General features: G+C 42.0%; 1 protein-coding gene across 6 annotated transcripts in view; it reads right to left on the reverse strand.

The window, feature by feature from the left end:
• UIMC1 (ubiquitin interaction motif containing 1) overlaps window positions 1-19263 on the reverse strand; it is a 150994-nt gene that overhangs the window by 62113 nt on the left and 69618 nt on the right. For all 6 annotated transcript variants that reach the window (XR_013215813.1, XM_077265724.1, XM_077265722.1 and 3 more), the window contains exons 6-8: window positions 18752-18816; window positions 16091-16179; window positions 2515-2597 (exon numbers count right to left, since the gene is read on the reverse strand). Coding sequence is in view for 5 of the 6 variants with exons in the window: in XM_077265724.1 (XP_077121839.1) it covers window positions 2515-2597; window positions 16091-16179; window positions 18752-18816 (237 nt within the window). In the remaining variant the exon portion in view is untranslated. The remainder of the gene's footprint in view (window positions 1-2514; window positions 2598-16090; window positions 16180-18751; window positions 18817-19263) is intronic.

The following is a 19263-nucleotide window of genomic DNA, read 5'->3' on the forward strand; positions in this document are numbered from 1 at the left end:
TACATTGGATTTTATAGAATTCTACGGTTTTCTAGACTTGGTGGAAAGTCAAGCCAAGTAAGCACAAAATCCACAAATTGGGGCATGAGATTTGCTCACTGGATCGGCACTATAGTTACATCATACAGTGGGGTAAATAAGTATTTGATACACCGCAGATTTTGCAGTTTTCCCACCTACAAAGAATGGAGACATGTGTAATTTTTATGATAGGTACACTTCAACTGTGAGAGACCAGAATCTAAAAAAAAAAAAAAAAAAAATCCAGAAAATCACATTGTATGATTTTTACATAATTAATTTGTATTTGATACAATAGAAAAACAGAAATTAATATTTGGTACAGAAACCTTTGTTTGCAATTACAGAGGTCAGATGTTTCCTGTAGTTCTTGACCCAAGTTTGCACACATTGAAAAAGGGATTTTCTTTTTATGGAGCCACTCCTTTGTTGCCCTTGTTATGTGTGTTGAGTCATTGTCATGCTAGAAGACACAGCCACAACCCATCTTCAATGATCTTACTCAGGGAATGAGGTTGTTGGCCAAAATCTCACAATACATGACCCCATCCATCCTTCCTTCAATATGGTACAGTTGTCCTGTCCCCTTTACAGAAAAGCACCCCCAAAGTATAATGTTTCCTTCACCATGCTTCACGGTTGGAACAGTGTTTTTGGGGTTGTACTTAGCTGTCTTATTCCTCCAAACATGGCAATTGGAGTTCATACTAAAAAGTTCTATTTTGGTCTAATCTGACCACATCACCTTCTCCCATGCCTCCTCTGGTAAATCCAGATGGTCATTGGCGATCTTTAAATGGGCCTGGGCATGTGCTGGCGTGAGCAGGGGGACCTTGCTTGCCTTGTAGAATTTTAATCCATGATGGCGAAGTGTGTTACTAACGGTTATGTTTGAGACTGTGGTCCCGGCTCTCTTAAGGTAATTGACCAGGTAATCCCATGTTTCTTGTTTCTTCCATTTTCTAATAATTGTACCAACAGTTCTTGCCTTCTCACCAGGCTGCTTGCCTATTGTCCTATAGCTTACCCCAGCCTTGCACAGGTCTACAATTTAGCCCCTGGTGTCCTTAGACAGCTCTTTGATCTTGGCCATGGTGGAGAGGTTGGAGTATGATTGTGTGAACAGGTGTCTTTTATTCAGGTATCAAGTTCAAACAGGTGCAATTAAGACAGGTAATGAGTTCTGAGTAGGAGGCCTTCATAAAGAAAAACTAACAAGTCTGTGAGAGCCAGAATTCTTGCTGGTTGATAGATGATCAAATACTTATTTCATGCAATAAAATGCAATTTAATTATTTAAAAATGATGCAATGTGATATTCTGTTTATGTCATATGTCGTGTCCCAGACTTTGATGAAGGCTCACACGCCAAGCCAGCATCTATCCCAGCAGATGATGGCTGATTTATTAACCCATCATGCACCTTTAACAGCCGCAGATGAAGTATAGCTCCGCCCAAATCTGTTAACCTGTTGAATTCCGCTGTTAATCTCTAACAGCAGCATTTAACACATGCCGCAATGGGGGAGCGTCAGTCAGCATGCCCATAGGCACACACGTGATGTGATCGCGGGGCACTGATGAATTGCCATGACAGCAGGGGGTCTGTTGGAAGACCTCCGTGCTTGTCACAACATATTCCTATAGCTGGCGTTCATGGGAGATCGTGATTTTAGCTATTCATAGAAGTGTTGATACACAGCCATGAATAGCACAAGTGATCAAACGATTGCAACTTCAAGTCCTCCAAGGAGACTAACAAATACAGTAAAAGGTGAAAAAAAGTAAAAAAACAAAACAAACCCCCCCCCCCCCCCCCCCACAATAAATAAACCTCAAAAAGTTCAAATACACATATTTGGCATAGATGAGTCTGGAAAATCCAATGTATCAAAGTAAAATAAATTAATCTGATTCATAAATGGCACAACAAGAAATGAAGATCAAAGCTCCAATTTTTTTGACAGCTGCAACATTGCAATAAAATGCAATAACAGACAATAGAAACATCGTATATACCCCTAATCAGTATCAGTACAAACGTCAGCTCGGGGTGCAAAAAAAATAAGCCCTCACCGAGCCCTATATCCTGAAAAATGAAAATATTATGGGTCTTGGGAAATGGTCACAAGCAAAAAAATTACTTTAACTGCTTAAAAAACTGTACATATTTGGTATCTGCTTAATCATACTGACCTAGAGAATCATATTGCCAGATCAATTTCAACAACCTTGCATTTTTTTCCCTGCGTTCTCGTGTACCACATGATAAAATGAATGGTGTCATTCAAAAGTACAACTTGTCACACAAAAAAACACGCTCTCTTGCGGCTTTGTGGACAGAAAAAAAAAAAAAAAAAAATTGTGGCTCTTGGAAGAAGAGGAGGAAAAAACACAAAAAATTGGAAAATATCATATGGGTGAGGATCCTCATAAGACTGATATAATTGTTAATTTATCTGATCTGCTTTCTATTGTTCCAGGCAGCATTACCTTTGGATCCGGGGCGATCTCCATCCCATCAGTTTGATCATCTTTGTCAGATTCTTCCTGCTTAGCTGGACTAGGCTGTGTTTCTGTGGAGAAAGTGATAAAAAATTAGCATGGAGCAATGTTTAAGGGTGCCCCTGACAATTAGCTGATGTGTACTGGGGCCTGTATTCACATAGTATCATTTCCAATTTGATATTCAAGTGAATTAACCCCTTCCCGACATCGGACGCACTATACCGTCCGATGTCGGGTCCCCTGCTTTGATGTGCGCTCCGGCGGTGAGCGCACATCAAAGTCGCGACATGTCAGCTGTTTTTTACAGCTGACATGTGCGCGCAATAGCGGCGGGTGAAATCGCGATCACCCGCCGCTATTAACTAGTTAAATGCCGCTGTCAAACGCAGACAGCGGCATTTAACTACCGCGTCCGGCCGGGCGGCCGGAAATGAGCGCATCGCCGACCCCCGTCACATGATCGGGGGTCGGCGATGAGTCAGGAAGGTAACCATAGAGGTCCTTGAGCCTCTATGGTTACTGATCGCCGGTGGCTGTGAGCGCCCCCCTGTGGTCGGCGCTCACAGCACACTTGCATTTTAGCTACATAACAGCGATCTGATGATCGCTGTTATGTAGCAGAGCCGATCGCGCTGTGCCTGCTTCTAGCCTCCCATGGAGGCTATAGAAGCATGGCAAAAGTTTTAAAAAAAAGTTAAAAAAAATGTGAAAAAAATAAAAAAAAATATAAAAGTTTAAATCACCCCCCTTTCGCCCCAATCAAAATAAATCAATAAAAAAAATATCAAATCTACACATATTTGGTATCGCCGCGTTCAGAATCGCCCGATCTATCAATAAAAAGAAAGCATTAACCTGATCGCAAAACGGCGTAACGAGAAAAAAAAATCGAAACGCCAGAATTACGTTTTTTTGGTCGCCGCGACATTGCATTAAAATGCAATAACGGGCGATCAAAAGAATGTATCTGCACCGAAATGCTATTATTAAAAACGCCAGCTCGGCACGCAAAAAATAAGCCCTCACCCGACCCCAGATCACGAAAAATGGAGACGCTACGGGTATCGGAAAATGGCGCAATTTTATTTATATTTTTTTTTGCAAAGTTTGGAAATTTTTTTCACCACTTAGGTAAAACATAACCTAGACATGTGAGGTGTCTATGAACTCGTACTGACCTGGAGAATCATAATGGCAGGTCAGTTTTATCATTTAGTGAACCTAGCAAAAAAAAACAAACAAAAAACAAGTGTGGGATTGCACTTTTTTTGCAATTTCACCGCACTTGGAATTTTTTTCCCGTTTTCTAGTACACGCCATGGTAAAACCAATGGTGTCATTCAAAAGTACAACTCGTCCCGCAAAAAATAAGCCCTCACATGGCCAAATTGACGGAAAAATAAAAAAGTTATGGCTCTGGGAAGGAGGGGAGTGAAAAACGAAAATGGAAAAACGAAAAATCCCACGGTCATGAAGTGGTTAAAGTCCCAAAATTCATCAGGATAGACTGAAAATCATCAGTTGAATTGGATCAGACATTGTGTTCAATCACAAAAATGCTATTTTTGTTCCCTGACAAATTCTTGTATTGTACTCTCTACAAGGTAAAACATTACCCCTTATACCACCTGGACTCTCACTCAGCCAAATCAGACTTCTTACTTTGCACTTATGAGGGGCGATACCCCCAAACACGGTGTCTGCAAAATGGATGGTCTGGTTTGGCTTTTATCCTAAGTCATGTGGCGAGGATCATTTAAGAATCAAATATAGACTTTTAGGATTGCTACTTCCGATAGGGAAAGGTCACAGAGGCCCAGCGCCTGCACACTGCAGTACTTTGCTCTGCTCTCAACAGGGGAGCAAGAAGACGTCATCATTGTATGAAGATGGAAGGCGCCAGACCCGGACCGCCCCTGGGTGAGTATAATATCACTTGTTATCTTATCTTTCAGGATACATCGGGGGGCTTATCTACAGCATTACAGAATGCTGTAGATAAGCCCCTGATGCCGGTGGCCTTAGTTTATAGGCCATTTTGGGGGTGACAGATTCCCTTTAATGACCTGTTTAGACAAGCCATACCCAATTCTATGGCCAGTCTCCTTTTGCGGACAATGGCCTCACTGACATATGCAGTCACCCGGAGTACAGAGAGCACAATGCAGGCGATCGGCACATATGGAAGATGCATGACATTTTAGTTGCGGAGGATGTGATATAGCACCACAACATGGTGTACATCAATACTAAACAAAGAGCTCACTAAACAGTGGCAAGGTAAGAAGTTCTATAGACACTAATCTAAAAAGGTGCCCTCCAGGCAAAATAACACCTTATCACCGCCTAGGAAAGCGCACAATTCACACATTTTCAGAGATTGCCAGAATGATGGTGTTGTCATTGAGGACCAAAGGGGAGGGTTGAAGCAGGGTTTACAGTACCACTCCTAGTCCCGTGTATTACAGTACCACTCCTATTCCCGTGTATTACAGTACCACTCCTATTCCCGTGTATTACAGTACCACTCCTATTCCCGTGTATTACAGTACCACTCCTATTCCCGTGTATTACAGAACCACTCCTATTCCCATGTATTACAGTACCACTCCTATTCCCGTGTACTACAGTACCACTGCTACTCCCGTGTATTACAGTACCACTCCTATTCCAGTTTATTACAGTATAATTCCTATTCCCATTTATTATAATACCACTTATTTTCTTGTGTATTTTAGTACCATTCCTACCCCCATGAATTATAGTACTGCTGCTATCCCTGTGTATTAAAGTACCACTCCTATTCCCATGTATTATAGTACCACTCCTATTCCCGTGTATTACAGAACCACTCCTATTCCCGTGTATTAGAGTACCACTCCTATTCCCGTGTATTACAGTACCACTCCTATTCCCGTGTATTACAGTACCACTCCTATTCCCGTGTATTACAGTACCACTCCTATTCCCGTGTATTAGAGTACCACTCCTATTCCCGTGTATTACAGTACCACTCCTATTCCCGTGTATTACAGTACCACTCCTATTCCCGTGTATTAGAGTACCACTCCTATTCCCGTGTATTACAGTACCACTCCTATTCCCGTGTATTACAGTACCACTCCTATTCCCGTGTATTACAGAACCACTCCTATTCCCGTGTATTAGAGTACCACTCCTATTCCCGTGTATTACAGTACCACTCCTATTCCCGTGTATTACAGTACCACTCCTATTCCCGTGTATTACAGTACCACTCCTATTCCCGTGTATTACAGAACCACTCCTATTCCCGTGTATTACAGTACCACTCCTATTCCCGTGTATTACAGTACCACTCCTATTGCCGTGTATTACAGTACCACTCCTATTCCCGTGTATTACAGTACCACTCCTATTCCCGTGTATTACAGTACCACTCCTATTCCCGTGTATTACAGTACCACTCCTATTCCCGTGTATTACAGTACCACTCCTATTCCCGTGTATTACAGTACCACTCCTATTCCTGTGTATTACAGTACCACTCCTATTCCCGTGTATTACAGTTCCACTCCTATTCCCATGTATTACAGTTCCACTCCTATTCCAGTTTATTACAGTATCATTCCTATTCCCATTTATTATAATACCACTCATTTTCTTGTGTATTTTAGTACCATTCCTACCCCCATGTATTATAGTACTGCTGCTATCCCTGTGTATTATAGTAGCACTCCTATTACTGTTTATTATAGTATCGCTCCCACCACTGTGTATTATAGTTTCTCTACTTTTATAGTATCACTACTAGTATTATAGTACCGTTGATGTCCATGTGTACTAAAGTACCGCTCTAATCCACATGTATTTTAGATCCACTGCCCATGTATTATAATACTGCTCCTATCTCCATGTTGTATACCACCAGTCCTTTTATTATGTATTATAGTACCGCTTCCATCACTGTGTGTTATAGTATCACTACTATCCCTGTGTATTATAATACCACTCCTATCCAGGTGTATTATAATATCTCTCATATTCCTGTGTAATATAGTACTACTCCTACCTCATGTATTAGAGTACAACTGCTATCCCCGTATATTAGAATACAGCTTCTATCATTGTGTATTATAGTACCACAACTATCCCCATGTATTATAGTACTGCTGCTATCCTCATGTACAGTGGGGGAAAAAAGTAATTAGTCAGCCACCAATTGTGCAAGTTATCCTACTTAAAAAGATGAGAGAGGCCTGCAATTGACATCATAGGTAGACCACAACTATGAGAGTCAAAATGAGAAAACAAAGTCAGAAAATCATCTTTTCTGATATGGCAAGATTTATTTTGCAAATTATGGTGGAAAATAAGTATTTGGTCACCTAAAAACATGCAAGATTTCTGGCTCTCACAGACCTGTAACGTCTTCTTTAAGAGGCTCCTCTGCCTTCCACTCATTACCTGTAGTAATGACAGCTGTTTGAACTTATCAGTATAAAAGACACCTGTCCACAACCTCAAACAGTCACACTTTAAACTCCACTATGGTGAAGGCCAAAGAGCTGTCGAAGGACCCCAGAAACAAAATTGTAGCCCTGCACCAGGTTGGGAACACAATCTGCAATAGGCAAACAGCTTGATGTGATGAAATCAACTGTGGGAGCAATGATAAGAAAATGGAAGACATACAACATCACTGATAATCTCCCTTGATCTGGATCTGATCACACAAGATCTCAAAATTATCACAAGAACGGTGGGCAAAAATCCCAGAACCACACGGGGAGACCTAGTGAATGACCTTCAAAGAGCTGGGACCACCGTAACAAAGGCAACCATTAGTAATGCACTACACCGCAAAAAACACAGATCCTGCAGTGCCAGACTTGCCCCCCTGCTTAAGCCAGTACCTGTCAGGGCCTGCTTGAAGTTTGCTAGAGAGCATTTGGATTATCCAGAAGAGTATTGGGAGAATGTCATATGGTCTGATGGAACCAAAATAGAACTGTTTGGTAGAAACAAAACTCGTTGTGTTTGGAGGAGACAGAATGCTGAATTGAATCCAAAGAACACCATACCTACTGTGAAACATGGGGGTGGCAACATCATGCTTTAGGGCTGTTTCTCTGCAAAGGGAAAAGGGCGACTGATCCGTGTATATGAAAGAATAAATGGGGTCATGTATCGTGAGATTTGGAGTGCAAACCTCCTTCCATCAGCAAGGGCATTGAAGATAAAACGGATGGGACTTTCAGCATGATAATGATCCCAAGCACACTGCCAGAGCAACGAAGGAGTGGCTTCGTAACAAGCATATGAAGGTCCTGGAGTGGCCTAGCCAGTCTCCAGATATCAACCAAATAGAAAACATTGGAGGGAGTTGAAAGTCCGTGTTGCCCAGCGACAGGCCCAAAACATCACTGCTCTAGAGGAGATCTGCATGGAGGAATGGGCCAACATACCAGCAACAGTGTGTGCCAACCTTGTGAAGACTTACAGAAAACGTTTTACCTCTGTCATTGCCAAAAAAAGGATATATAACAGAATATTGAGATGAACTTTTGTAAATGACCAAATACTTATTTTCCACCATAATTTGCAAAATAAATCTTGCCAAATCAGACAAGTTGATTTTCTGGATTTGTTTTCTCATTTTGACTCTCATAGTTGTGGTCTACCTATGATGTCAATTACAGGCCTCTCATCTTTTTAAGTGGGAGAACTTGCACAATTGGTGGCTGACTAAATACTTTTTTCCCCACTGTATTATAGTACCGCTGCTATCCCTGGGTATTATAGTAGTGCTCCTATCCAAGTGTATTATAGTACCGTTCTTATCCACATGTATTATAATTCTGTTCATATCCCCACGTATTATAATACTACTCCTATTCCTGTGTACACTGCTCAAGAAAATAAAGGGAACACTTAAACAACACAAAGTAACTCCAAGTCAATCACACTTCTGTGAAATCAACCTGTCCAGTTAAGAAGCAACATCGATTATGAATCAATTATCTCCTGCCGTTGTGCAATTGGAACAGACAACAGGTAGAAATTATAGGCAATTAGCAAGACAACCCCTATAAAGGAGGGGTTCTACAGGAGGTGGCCACTAACATCCATGTGTCTGCTCAAACTGTCAAAAACAGACTCCATGAGGGCCAGATGTCCACAAGTGGGAGTTGAGCTTACAGCACAAAAGCGTGCACGGCAATTAGCATTTGCCATAGAACATCAAGATTGGCAGACTCAACATTGATGCCCTGTACTCGTCACGGATGAGATCGGGTTCACACTGAGCACATGTAACAGAGTCTGGAGAAGTCGTGGAGAATGTTCTGCTACCTGCAACATCCTCCAGCATGACCGATTTTGGCAGTGGACCAGAAATGGTGTGGGGAGGCATTTCTTTGGAGGGCCGCACAGTACTACATGTGCTAGTCAGAGGTACTCTGACGGCCATTAGGTATCGGGATGCAATCCTCAGACCCATTGTGAGACAATATGCAGATGCAGTTGGACCCTTGGTTCCTTCTGATGTATGACAATGCTAGGCCTCATGTGGCTGAAGTGTATCAGCATTTCCTGCATGATGAAGGCATTGTTCTATTGACTGGCCTGTTCGTTCCCCAGACCTGAATCCAATTGAGCACATCTGGGACATCATGTCTTGTTCCATCCATCAACGCCATGTAGCACCACCGACTGTTCAGGAGTTAACTGATGCTTTAATCTAGGTCTGGGAGGAGATCACTCAGAAGATCATCTGCCACCTCATCAGGACAATGCCCAGGACTTGCAGGGAGGGCATACATGCACACGGAGGCCACACATGCTACTGAGCATCAATTCCTTGTCTGAAGGAATTTCCGCTGACATTGGATCAGCCTGTAATTTGATTTTCCACTTTGATTTTGAGTATCATTCCAAATTCAGACCTTCATGGAATACCAATTTTGATCTACATTGATTATTTTATGTTTTATTGTTTCTAAACGCATTCCACTATGCAATTAATACAGATTTGCAACTGGAATGTTTCATACAGTGATATTTAGGATGTGGTATTTTAGTGTTCCCTTTATTTTTTTGAGTAGTGTATGATAGTACCGCTCCTATCCCTATGTATTATGCTGCTACACCCATGTATATTACAGTACTGCTGTTATCCCCATGGAATGTACCTGCTGTAAAAATTATATCTGTCCAATCAGCACTGACACTATTGATCTATTGTACCTGTGTGTTTCTTAGAAACCCCCCTCTTTTCAATGGTTCATCCTCCTCATCTTATCAATTCTCCACTATAGATCTCTATGTTCACATTTGGAACTTCTTGTTTATGTATGGCACTGTGCAAATGTTTTAGGAAAGTGTGGACAAAATGCTGCAAAGTAAGAATACTTTCAAAAATATAAGTGCCAACAGTTTATTTTTTATTAACAAAGAGGAATCTGTCACCAGGTTTTTGCCACCTAATCAGAGAGCAGCATCATGTAAAAACAGAAACCCTGTTTCCAGCATTGTGTCTGGGTTGTTTGCTGTAGCTTTGATAAAAAACAGTTTGCTCAGCAGATTATCACTAAAGCACTGGTTGTCTGAGGGTATGTGCACATGTCAGGATTTCTTGCAGAAATTTCCTGAAGAAAACCGGAAATTTTCTGCAAGAAATCCGCATTTTTTTTTTGCGTTTTTTTCCCGTTTTTTTTTAGCATTTTGCAAGTGTAATTAGCTTGCAGAATGCTAAAGTTTTTCAAGCGATCTGTAGCATCGCTTGGAAAACTGACTGACAGGTTGGTCACACTTGTCAAACATACTGTTTGACAAGTGTGACCAACTTTTTACTATAGATGCAGCTTATGCAGCATCAATAGTAAAAGATAGAATGTTTAAAAATAATAAAAAAAAAAAAAATGGTTATACTCACCCTCTGCAGACAGCCGATATCCTCAGCGGCGTCCGTTCCTATAGATGGTGTGGTTCAGGACCTTCGATGACGTCGCGGTCACGTGAGCGGTCGCATGACCGGTCTCGCGACCAATCACAAGACAACGATGTCATCGCAGGTCCTGAACCACACCATCTATAGGAACCGAAGTGGCAGCATGCTGCGGTGAGAGGCGGGAACACTCCGGGGGCCATCGAAGGTGAGTATATTACTATTTTTTATTTTAATTCTTTTTTTTTGACCAATTATATGGTGCCCAGCCGGTGGAGGAGAGTCTCCTCTCCTCCACCCTGGGTACCAACCGCATATAATCTGCTTACTTCCCGCATGGTGTGCACAGCCCCGTGCGGGAAGTAAGCAGATCAATGCACTCCTAGGTGTGCGGAATCCCCGCAATTCCGCATTTTTAATGAACATGTTGCTTTTTTTTCCGCGATGCAATTTTTTCGCGGAAAAAAATGCAACATTTGCACAAAAAATGCGGAATACACTGTAAATAATAGGAGGCATATGTTAGCGTTTTTTTTTCGCGTTTTTATAGCGAAAAAACGCGAAAAATACTGAACGTGTGCACATGGCCTTATGCCATGTAGTTCTTCACATTCTTAAGCTCTGTATAACCAAACCCTCACCACTGATTGGCATTATACTGTGCACACAAATGCGTGGGCAGAAAGCGGTCAATTGGTGGTGTGGACGGAGTAATGCAGAGCTGGACATTCAGAGAACTGGTAGATTTGCAGCAGATAAAGCAGTGATTGTAGCAAAAACACAGAAAGCAGCCCTGTTAGTTGCTGGAATCAGGGTCTCAGGACCTACAGATGGGAAACCAACAACTTATTTAAAAAAGATTCCCTTAACAAAATGCAAAATGAGTTAACAAATTTACAATCTAAATGTACCGTAGTTTATATTTGACATGACCTTCTTTTCAACATCATCAAAGCAACGGAACTAGGAACAGTTGCACAGTTTTTGAAGAAACTCAGCAGAAAGGTCAAAATGATTAAAGAGATGCATGGGAATGTTTTGAGTCTTCCCATGGACTATTGGAAAGTATAGAGCATTTTCCGAACATAAAACACCTGTAGAATGGCCAGCTCACTGCTTTCAACTGCTTGGCATCTTTGCAAGCCTGTAGCAGTTAAAAGATGCACAAAAGATTGAACATATGCACAGCAAGTGGTTTTTATATAGAAATATTCATTCTTTTGAGAGTTTAGTTAGTGCTGAAACAGGCAGGCTTCAGAATGACCAAGCTGAAAATAACATTGTATGCACATACCCTTACACTAAAGATTGTTCTTACTGCCATTGTCAGATACTTAACCATCACGTAATACCATCAGGAAGGCATCTGATTGGCTCCAAAATTTATTATGCAGCAGGACAACTACCCTGAACATACAGTTAATGTAATTAAGCATCAGAGTAAAGAAGAACAAGCAGTCCTGGAAGTGATATGGTCCCTACATAGCTCCGACCCCAACATTATCAAGAGTCTAGAATTATACAAAGAGAATAATTAGTGTAAGCCTAAATCCGCAGAAGATCTGTGGCTAACTCTTCAACATGTTTGGAACAACCTTCCTGCAAAGTTCCTGGAAAAACTCTGTGCAAGTGTACCTAGAAGAAATGATGCTTTGATGCCATTTCTAAGGCAAAGGGAGGTCACATCAAATATTATTTATTGAATGTCTTCTGTTCATTCTTTTTACATTCTGTTAATTGATAAAAATAAGCCATGAACATCTATTTTTTTAAAGCTTTGCAGCATTTATGTCACACAACATGCCTGAAACTTTTGCACAGTCCTGTGTATGAGGAGATATTGATAAATAGTTGGCCTTGAATATTTCTAGCAGACAAAAATAAATCCCGTTGCTATGGAAACAAGTATTAACTTAAAATTAATTCATTTTATACATATACTATATATACATACACACATATAATATATATATATTGTATACATATACACACACGTATTATATACACACACATACCTATATATATATATATATATATATATATATATATATATATACATATACATATACATATATATATATATATATATATATATAAGGCATCGTGATTACTCGCTAATCCCGCCCCCTGCACAGTAGCTCCGCCCCACCACATCACCACACACAGTCCCGCCCCCCACCCCATTACCACACACAATCCCACCCCCCACCCCATTACCACACAATCCCGCCCCCCCACATCACCACACACAATCCCGCCCCCCCACATCACCACACATAATCCCGCCCCCCCACATCACCACACATAATCCCGCCCCCCACCCCATCACCACACGCAATACCGCCCCCCACCCCATCACCACACGCAATCACACCCCCCACCCCATCACCACACGCAATCCGGCCCCCCACCCCATCACCACACGCAATCCCGCCCCCCACATCACCACACAGAATCCCACCCCCATTACCACACGCAATCCCACCCCCCACCCCATTACCACACACAATCCCACCCCCCACCCTATTACCACACATAATCCCGCTCCCCACCCCATTACCACACATAATCCCACCCCCCACCCCATTACCACACAATCCCGCCCCCCACCAGATCACCAAACACAATCCCGCCCCCCACATTACCACACATAATCCCGCCCCCACCACACACAATCCCCACCCCCCACATTACCACACATAATCCTTCCCCCCACCACATCACCACACACAATCCCGCCCCCCACATTACCACACATAATCCTTCCCCCCCACCACATCACCACACATAATCCCATCCCCCCCACATCACCACACAATCTCACCCCCCACATTAACACACATAATCCCGCCCCCCACATCACCACACACAATCCCACCCCCCACCACACACAATCCCGCCCCCCACATCACCACACACAATCCCGCCCCCACATTACCACACATAATCCCGTCCCCCCAACACATCACCACACATAATATATATACACACACACATACATACACCTGTTTATGTATATATGTACATGGGTACATATGTAAATACATATATACCTGGATAGTTTGATGAACTGACAATCGACAATCGTAATTAACCCTTGAAGAACTCCTGCAGATAAAAGCAGGCACAATACAATAGCCTGACATCTTCACTGAAATATTGCTCCTAGTGATGCCTATTATTGTTCTCACACCGTACAAAACTTCTTGCATAGACCAAACACTTACGCCAATGGCACTACACAGTACAGTACAGTGCAGCTCCCCACTACACTGTATGACTCTTCCAAAGCCCCTACCCACACAGTATGATCCGCCACATCATGATTCCCCAGTTTCCCCATCCCCAACATATTGTGATTCCCCATGACTCTCCCACAGTTTTCCCCACACAGTATGATGCCTTAACAAGTGTCCCCACCCAACACACACGATGATGCCCCAACACAGAGTTTCATTAGATAAGCGTGATCATGAGCAGTGCAGACATAGAAACTTGCATGTTATATTGACCTTTACTGCCTATACTGGGTATTAGTGTCACATGCAGACTCCTTCCTAAAGGTACCTTCACACGAAACGACATTATAACGATATCGCTAGCAATCCGTGACGTTGCAGCGTCCTCGCTAGCGATATCGTTTCGTTTGACACGCAGCAGCGATCAGGATCCTGCTGTGATGTCGCTGGTCGCTGAATAAAGTCCAGAACTTTATTTGGTCGTCCGATCGCTGTGTATCGTTGTGTTTGAAAGCAAAAGCAACGATACCAGCGATATTTTACACTGGTAACCAGGGTAAACATCGGGTTACTAAGCGCAGGGCCGCGCTTAGTTACCCGATGTTTACCCTGGTTACTAGCGTAAAATGTAAAAAAAAAAACAGCACATACTCACATTGCGTCCCCTGCAGTCTGCTTCCTCCTCTGACTCAGCGCCGCAAAGTGAAAGTGAAAGCAGCACAGCGGTGACGTCACCGCTCTGCTCTCACTGTACGGCGCTCAGTCAGTCAGGAAGTGGACGCAGGGGGACGTGAATGTAAGTATGTGCTGTTTGTTTTTTTTAGATTTTACGCTGGTAACCAGGGTAAACATCGGGTTAATAAGCGCGGCCCTGCGCTTAGTTACCCGATAGGTCCCCTGGTAACCAGGGTAAACATCGGGTTAATAAGCGCGGCCCTGCGCTTAGTTACCCGATAGGTCCCCTGGTAACCAGGGTAAACATCGGGTTAATAAGCGCGGCCCTGCGCTTAGTTACCCGATGTTTACCCTGGTTACCAGGGGACCTCGGCATAGTTGATCGCTGGAGAGCGGTCTGTGTGACAGCTCTCCAGCGACCAAACAGCGACGCTGCAGCGATCGACATCGTTGTCGCTATCGCTGCAGCGTCGCTTCGTGTGAAGGTACCTTTAGTCTTACAGATCTCAGACTAGGCGGGCTTGGGAAACAAGGACCTAGCTCTCAATCAGCATGATGTTGGGGGGTGACACAATGTCCACAGCACAGAGAAGGAACAATCGTAGCCAGTAGGGGTCACATGATTACTAAGAGCAGAAGACGATAGGTGAAATGTAGGAGAGGCAGATGGATGGCAACTACCTGCCCGAAAGTGCATAATTGTATAAAAAAAAAACTCCCCCACATCCCCTTTTAGACTAGGCAATCTGACTCCCTCTAAAAGGTAATGTTTAAAAGGTAGAATTTCTGAAGCTGCCAGTTTGCCACCATGTTCTCAGCCCAGCTGCATTCATGCAAATGTTATCATGGGTCTTACAATAGCAGCAGATGTTCGCGTGCACAATATTAATACGGAGCAGATAAGCCCAGGAGGCCTGTGAATTTGTGAATAGAGCCAGTTACAAGAATTTTAAACGGTTATCAAAGAAATCTTCATAACGATGCAGATTAAATAGTGAGCATACAGACCGCTTTAAAAACCAGTACGTTTCAATACAGGAAAGATATATATCTTGGTACCGTGTTAGCCAGTAGATAGAAAAATATGTAGAATTGAGAGTCCTCAGTGGTTGACACCTTTTAATGGCTAACTGAAAAGATGGTAACAGATTGCAAGCTTTCGAGACTACACAGGTCTCTTCATCAGTGCGTTTCACACACTTACGTTTCAGCATTCATTGTATTTGTATGCATTTGTCAAATTTTGCATTAACAAATTTGCAAACTTTTTAAAGGCAAATTAAAGCTGAGCGCTTGGTTCAGGGTTACAATGGCACTAACGGTAATGTACTGCTGGGACCATGGAGAGGCATGAGGGGCACTCCTAGAAGGTGCTGCTGCCTACCTCCACGTCCCAAACAGAGACATAGAGAAATGGACATACATTTTGAAAAAGAAAAGGGTGACAAATTATTAACAACACTATCCTATTGTTTTATGTAAATACTTAGGTTTTTTTTTTTTTTATTGTGGGGGGTAATAGGGTTCATGGGAGAAGCCGACAAATGATCCTCAGTTATTTAGCGGGAATACATTCTGCAGAATTGTACAGTACAGCGTACTAATAAAATCAGACATTACATGGTAGAAAACTCATTAAAGCAGATCCACATTGTTTCAGTGATCTGAAAAGCAGAAACATCTAGAGAACAGAAAATAATTATTTGTTATTTCCCCGTACCTGGGCAGATTGTAATGTCTTCTTCCTGGGCAATCTCTGGATGCTCCATAAGGTGTCTGTCATTTCTCACAGCAGTTGGTGAAACAGCGCTGAAAAGGGCAAATAAATTGAAGATTTCAATAGAATCATCTAAAATATAGCAAACACTAAAAAAAAGCCATAAAGACATCATATCACAAGATAGGGATTAAATGGAGACAACTATAGACTTCCAATCTCATTTTATAATGAAAGTAGGACTGCTAATAGGGGCCCTGGGTCATGTATCAAGTGCAATGCTGCAGACCATTTTCTCAATGGACTTTTATCAATTATTGTAGGAATAAAGGAATAGAGATTTTTGCAGCATTAATAACTCTGGTTAGTTATCATGGGCTAAGGTATGCTTTAGCGTTTTCTCACTTTTATTTATGCTTGGTTCTGTATTTTCATTTTTGACTCCTTGCTTTCCCAGACCCAGAACGATTTTCATTTCCGTCGATGTAGCCAGACCTGGAGGAGCCTTTTGTGTGGAGTTTTAGTTCTGAATGACTTATTATATAATTTACAGAAAAAAAACAGATAGATTAGGAGTTTCGTTTTTATAAAGTTCACTTTTCAATTAAAAATAACGCTGAATTTTGAAATACGAGTCAGTATGGTTATTGGGGTGGCAAATTTATATTTTTCTTTATGGTTTGCTAGATTTAAAAAAGTGTCACCATTTTCTGAGAACTATAATCTCATTTTTTCACTTGACAGTTGTACCAAGACTTGTTTATAGGGAGTGAATTATCGCTTTTATTGGTATCATTTTGGGGAACATATGACTTACTGACCTATTATTATTCAATTTTTTTCTTGGGCAAAGTGACCAAAAAACAAACTTTTTTTTGCCCTTCTTACCTGTATTTACTCAATGGGACACATTACATTTCAGTAGTTTAACTTGTTACGTGGAAAAATATTAATATATATTTATGTTTAGGAAAGGTGGTTCATTTGAACTTTTATAGTTTGAAAGTTTTTTTTTTTTTTATTACTTTTTATACCAGTTCTCCTAGGAGAAGTGAACCTGTGATCGCTTGTACAATGCTGTAGTATTGTGGTCAACTGTAAAATTGTTCTCTTACAAAGCCCAGTTACAGACTAGACTTTACAGGTACAAAGGCAAACATGGCAGACACCGGAGGAAATCAGAAGGCTCCCATGATAGAACCATTGATGCAATCCCATAATGGGGGGGAAGGTTGTGGGGTATAGAATCGAAGAGACGCCTGCATGTAACTGCGGCATCTAAGTGGTTAAACTGCTGCAATCAGAGATAGCTCCCATTGCATAAGTTAAGACTCAGGTGAGGGCTGTAAAGCACAGCTGGCATCTGCAGTGTATGGAGGGGGCTCAATGTTACTTAAGGCGATTCTTAGTTAAAGCCAGTGAGGTCCTGATTTTAATTGTGCTAAGCATCCAGACAGGTCCGATAAGAAGGTAACTTTTCAGAAAGGTCCGTGCTCTTGACTTGTTTATATGTGCCCCATAACACTACGAGGCGTAGGATTGTGCTAAAGATTTCAGACACTAATACCCCCAGGACTACTTTAAAAGAGATGGATAAGAAGTCAAGGATTATGTCAACATATCCAAACACAGGCTGCCTTTGTACTTGTAATACAATATAGCTTTATTATAGGACGGCTCCATGATCTGCTCAAAGTGCTTTGCGCGCATCTCAGGAAGGAGAAAAACCAACAGTGATAGATCTACTGCATATTATTAGCATGCAATGAGCATTGTTTGCTTAAGAAAAATGCAGCGCTTCTACAGAGGATCTGGCTGAGATGTACAAGATTTCCACCAGCGCTCTATGTCTACCTTTTTAGAAAGTCTGCTCAAGTGTATTGGTAGAATTTATTACAGCCAGCCATACAAGAATCACTTAGCAGACAGCTAGAATTTATGATAAATTATCCAGGTGGTGAAGCCCAGTCCACAGAGAATGCCCCTACCTCCTACACGTCCATGTTGAATAAGGAAATAAACAACATGTATGAGCAGCAGCGAGGAAGCGCACCAGGTGATACAAGGCAGTGCTCCGTGAGCCGGAACCAAGCTTTCTTGGCAGAACACGGCAGTGACCCTTTCCTGTCTATCAGGTTAGATACAATGCACGCCGCGTGTTACAGAAATGTAAGTGTGAAGTTTCTGTTAAGAGGTTTACTTGCTGGATGTGTTCACTGGTGCCATGTTATAGAGGGACATCAGAACCATTTCATGGCACGCTACATTCAGCACTTCAACTACAGTACTAAATTCACAATACCGTTGCAGATCGGGAGCTGTGCTTACACTCATTTTCAGACAATTACATTAAGAGCTCTAACTACTCTGTGAACAAGTCATCTCCCTTGTGACAAGAGTACTGCTAGCTCTTCAAACATCTTTACGCCAAGAAGAAATGCACCTGAAACCTGAAAAATTATCATGTAGCTAGGACGAGCACTCCAGAGGGATGGATCGTGGCCAGGCGCCAGGTGCGTGCCGAATGCTCTGTGGATGAACAGGCTAATGGGAAGAATCCGAATTTCCTACACAGGCTGCATGATAGTGATCCTCTGCAGTTTTATCAAACATGACCAAGGAAAATTCTCATCGATGGAAACGAGAGTCCAGGAGTGTTCTCACCTCTCACCAGGTGCCACCGGACCTACTTCTGCACATTCACTTGGCAGCATCTTGGTAAACAGTGCCTGGGTAAAGTAGAGAAAACAGAAATAGGATTAGAAAAATGTAAATTAATATGACGTGTTAAAGTACACAGAAACAAAATCTCTAAAATAGCCAAAAGTAAAACCACTGCTTTGTGTTTCATCACTCGTGTGTCATCAGATGTCAAAGGGCGTGAAATGCTCCACTCAAAGGTCAAGACGTTGTCCAGCCTTACGATACGATATCAATGATCTATCAAAAGGTCACCAACATCATAGAACCAGACAACTCAATCGAGATATTATATGGGCCTAACCAGGACATAGTTACCACGAGATGCCCCACTGAACTGGGGGGGGGGGGGGGGGGGGGAGGGAGTGGATGGTGGGGTGGTGGTAGGAGAAATCCAAAAAAATTTATAAATACGTAATTGTATGTTATTTTGTATAAGTTGTATTTGCTTTACTTGCTGAATAAAAAATATCTGA

The sequence above is a fragment of the Ranitomeya variabilis genome, chromosome 5 (assembly GCF_051348905.1).
Source record: "Ranitomeya variabilis isolate aRanVar5 chromosome 5, aRanVar5.hap1, whole genome shotgun sequence".
In the NCBI taxonomy this organism is placed as follows: Eukaryota; Metazoa; Chordata; class Amphibia; order Anura; family Dendrobatidae; genus Ranitomeya; species Ranitomeya variabilis.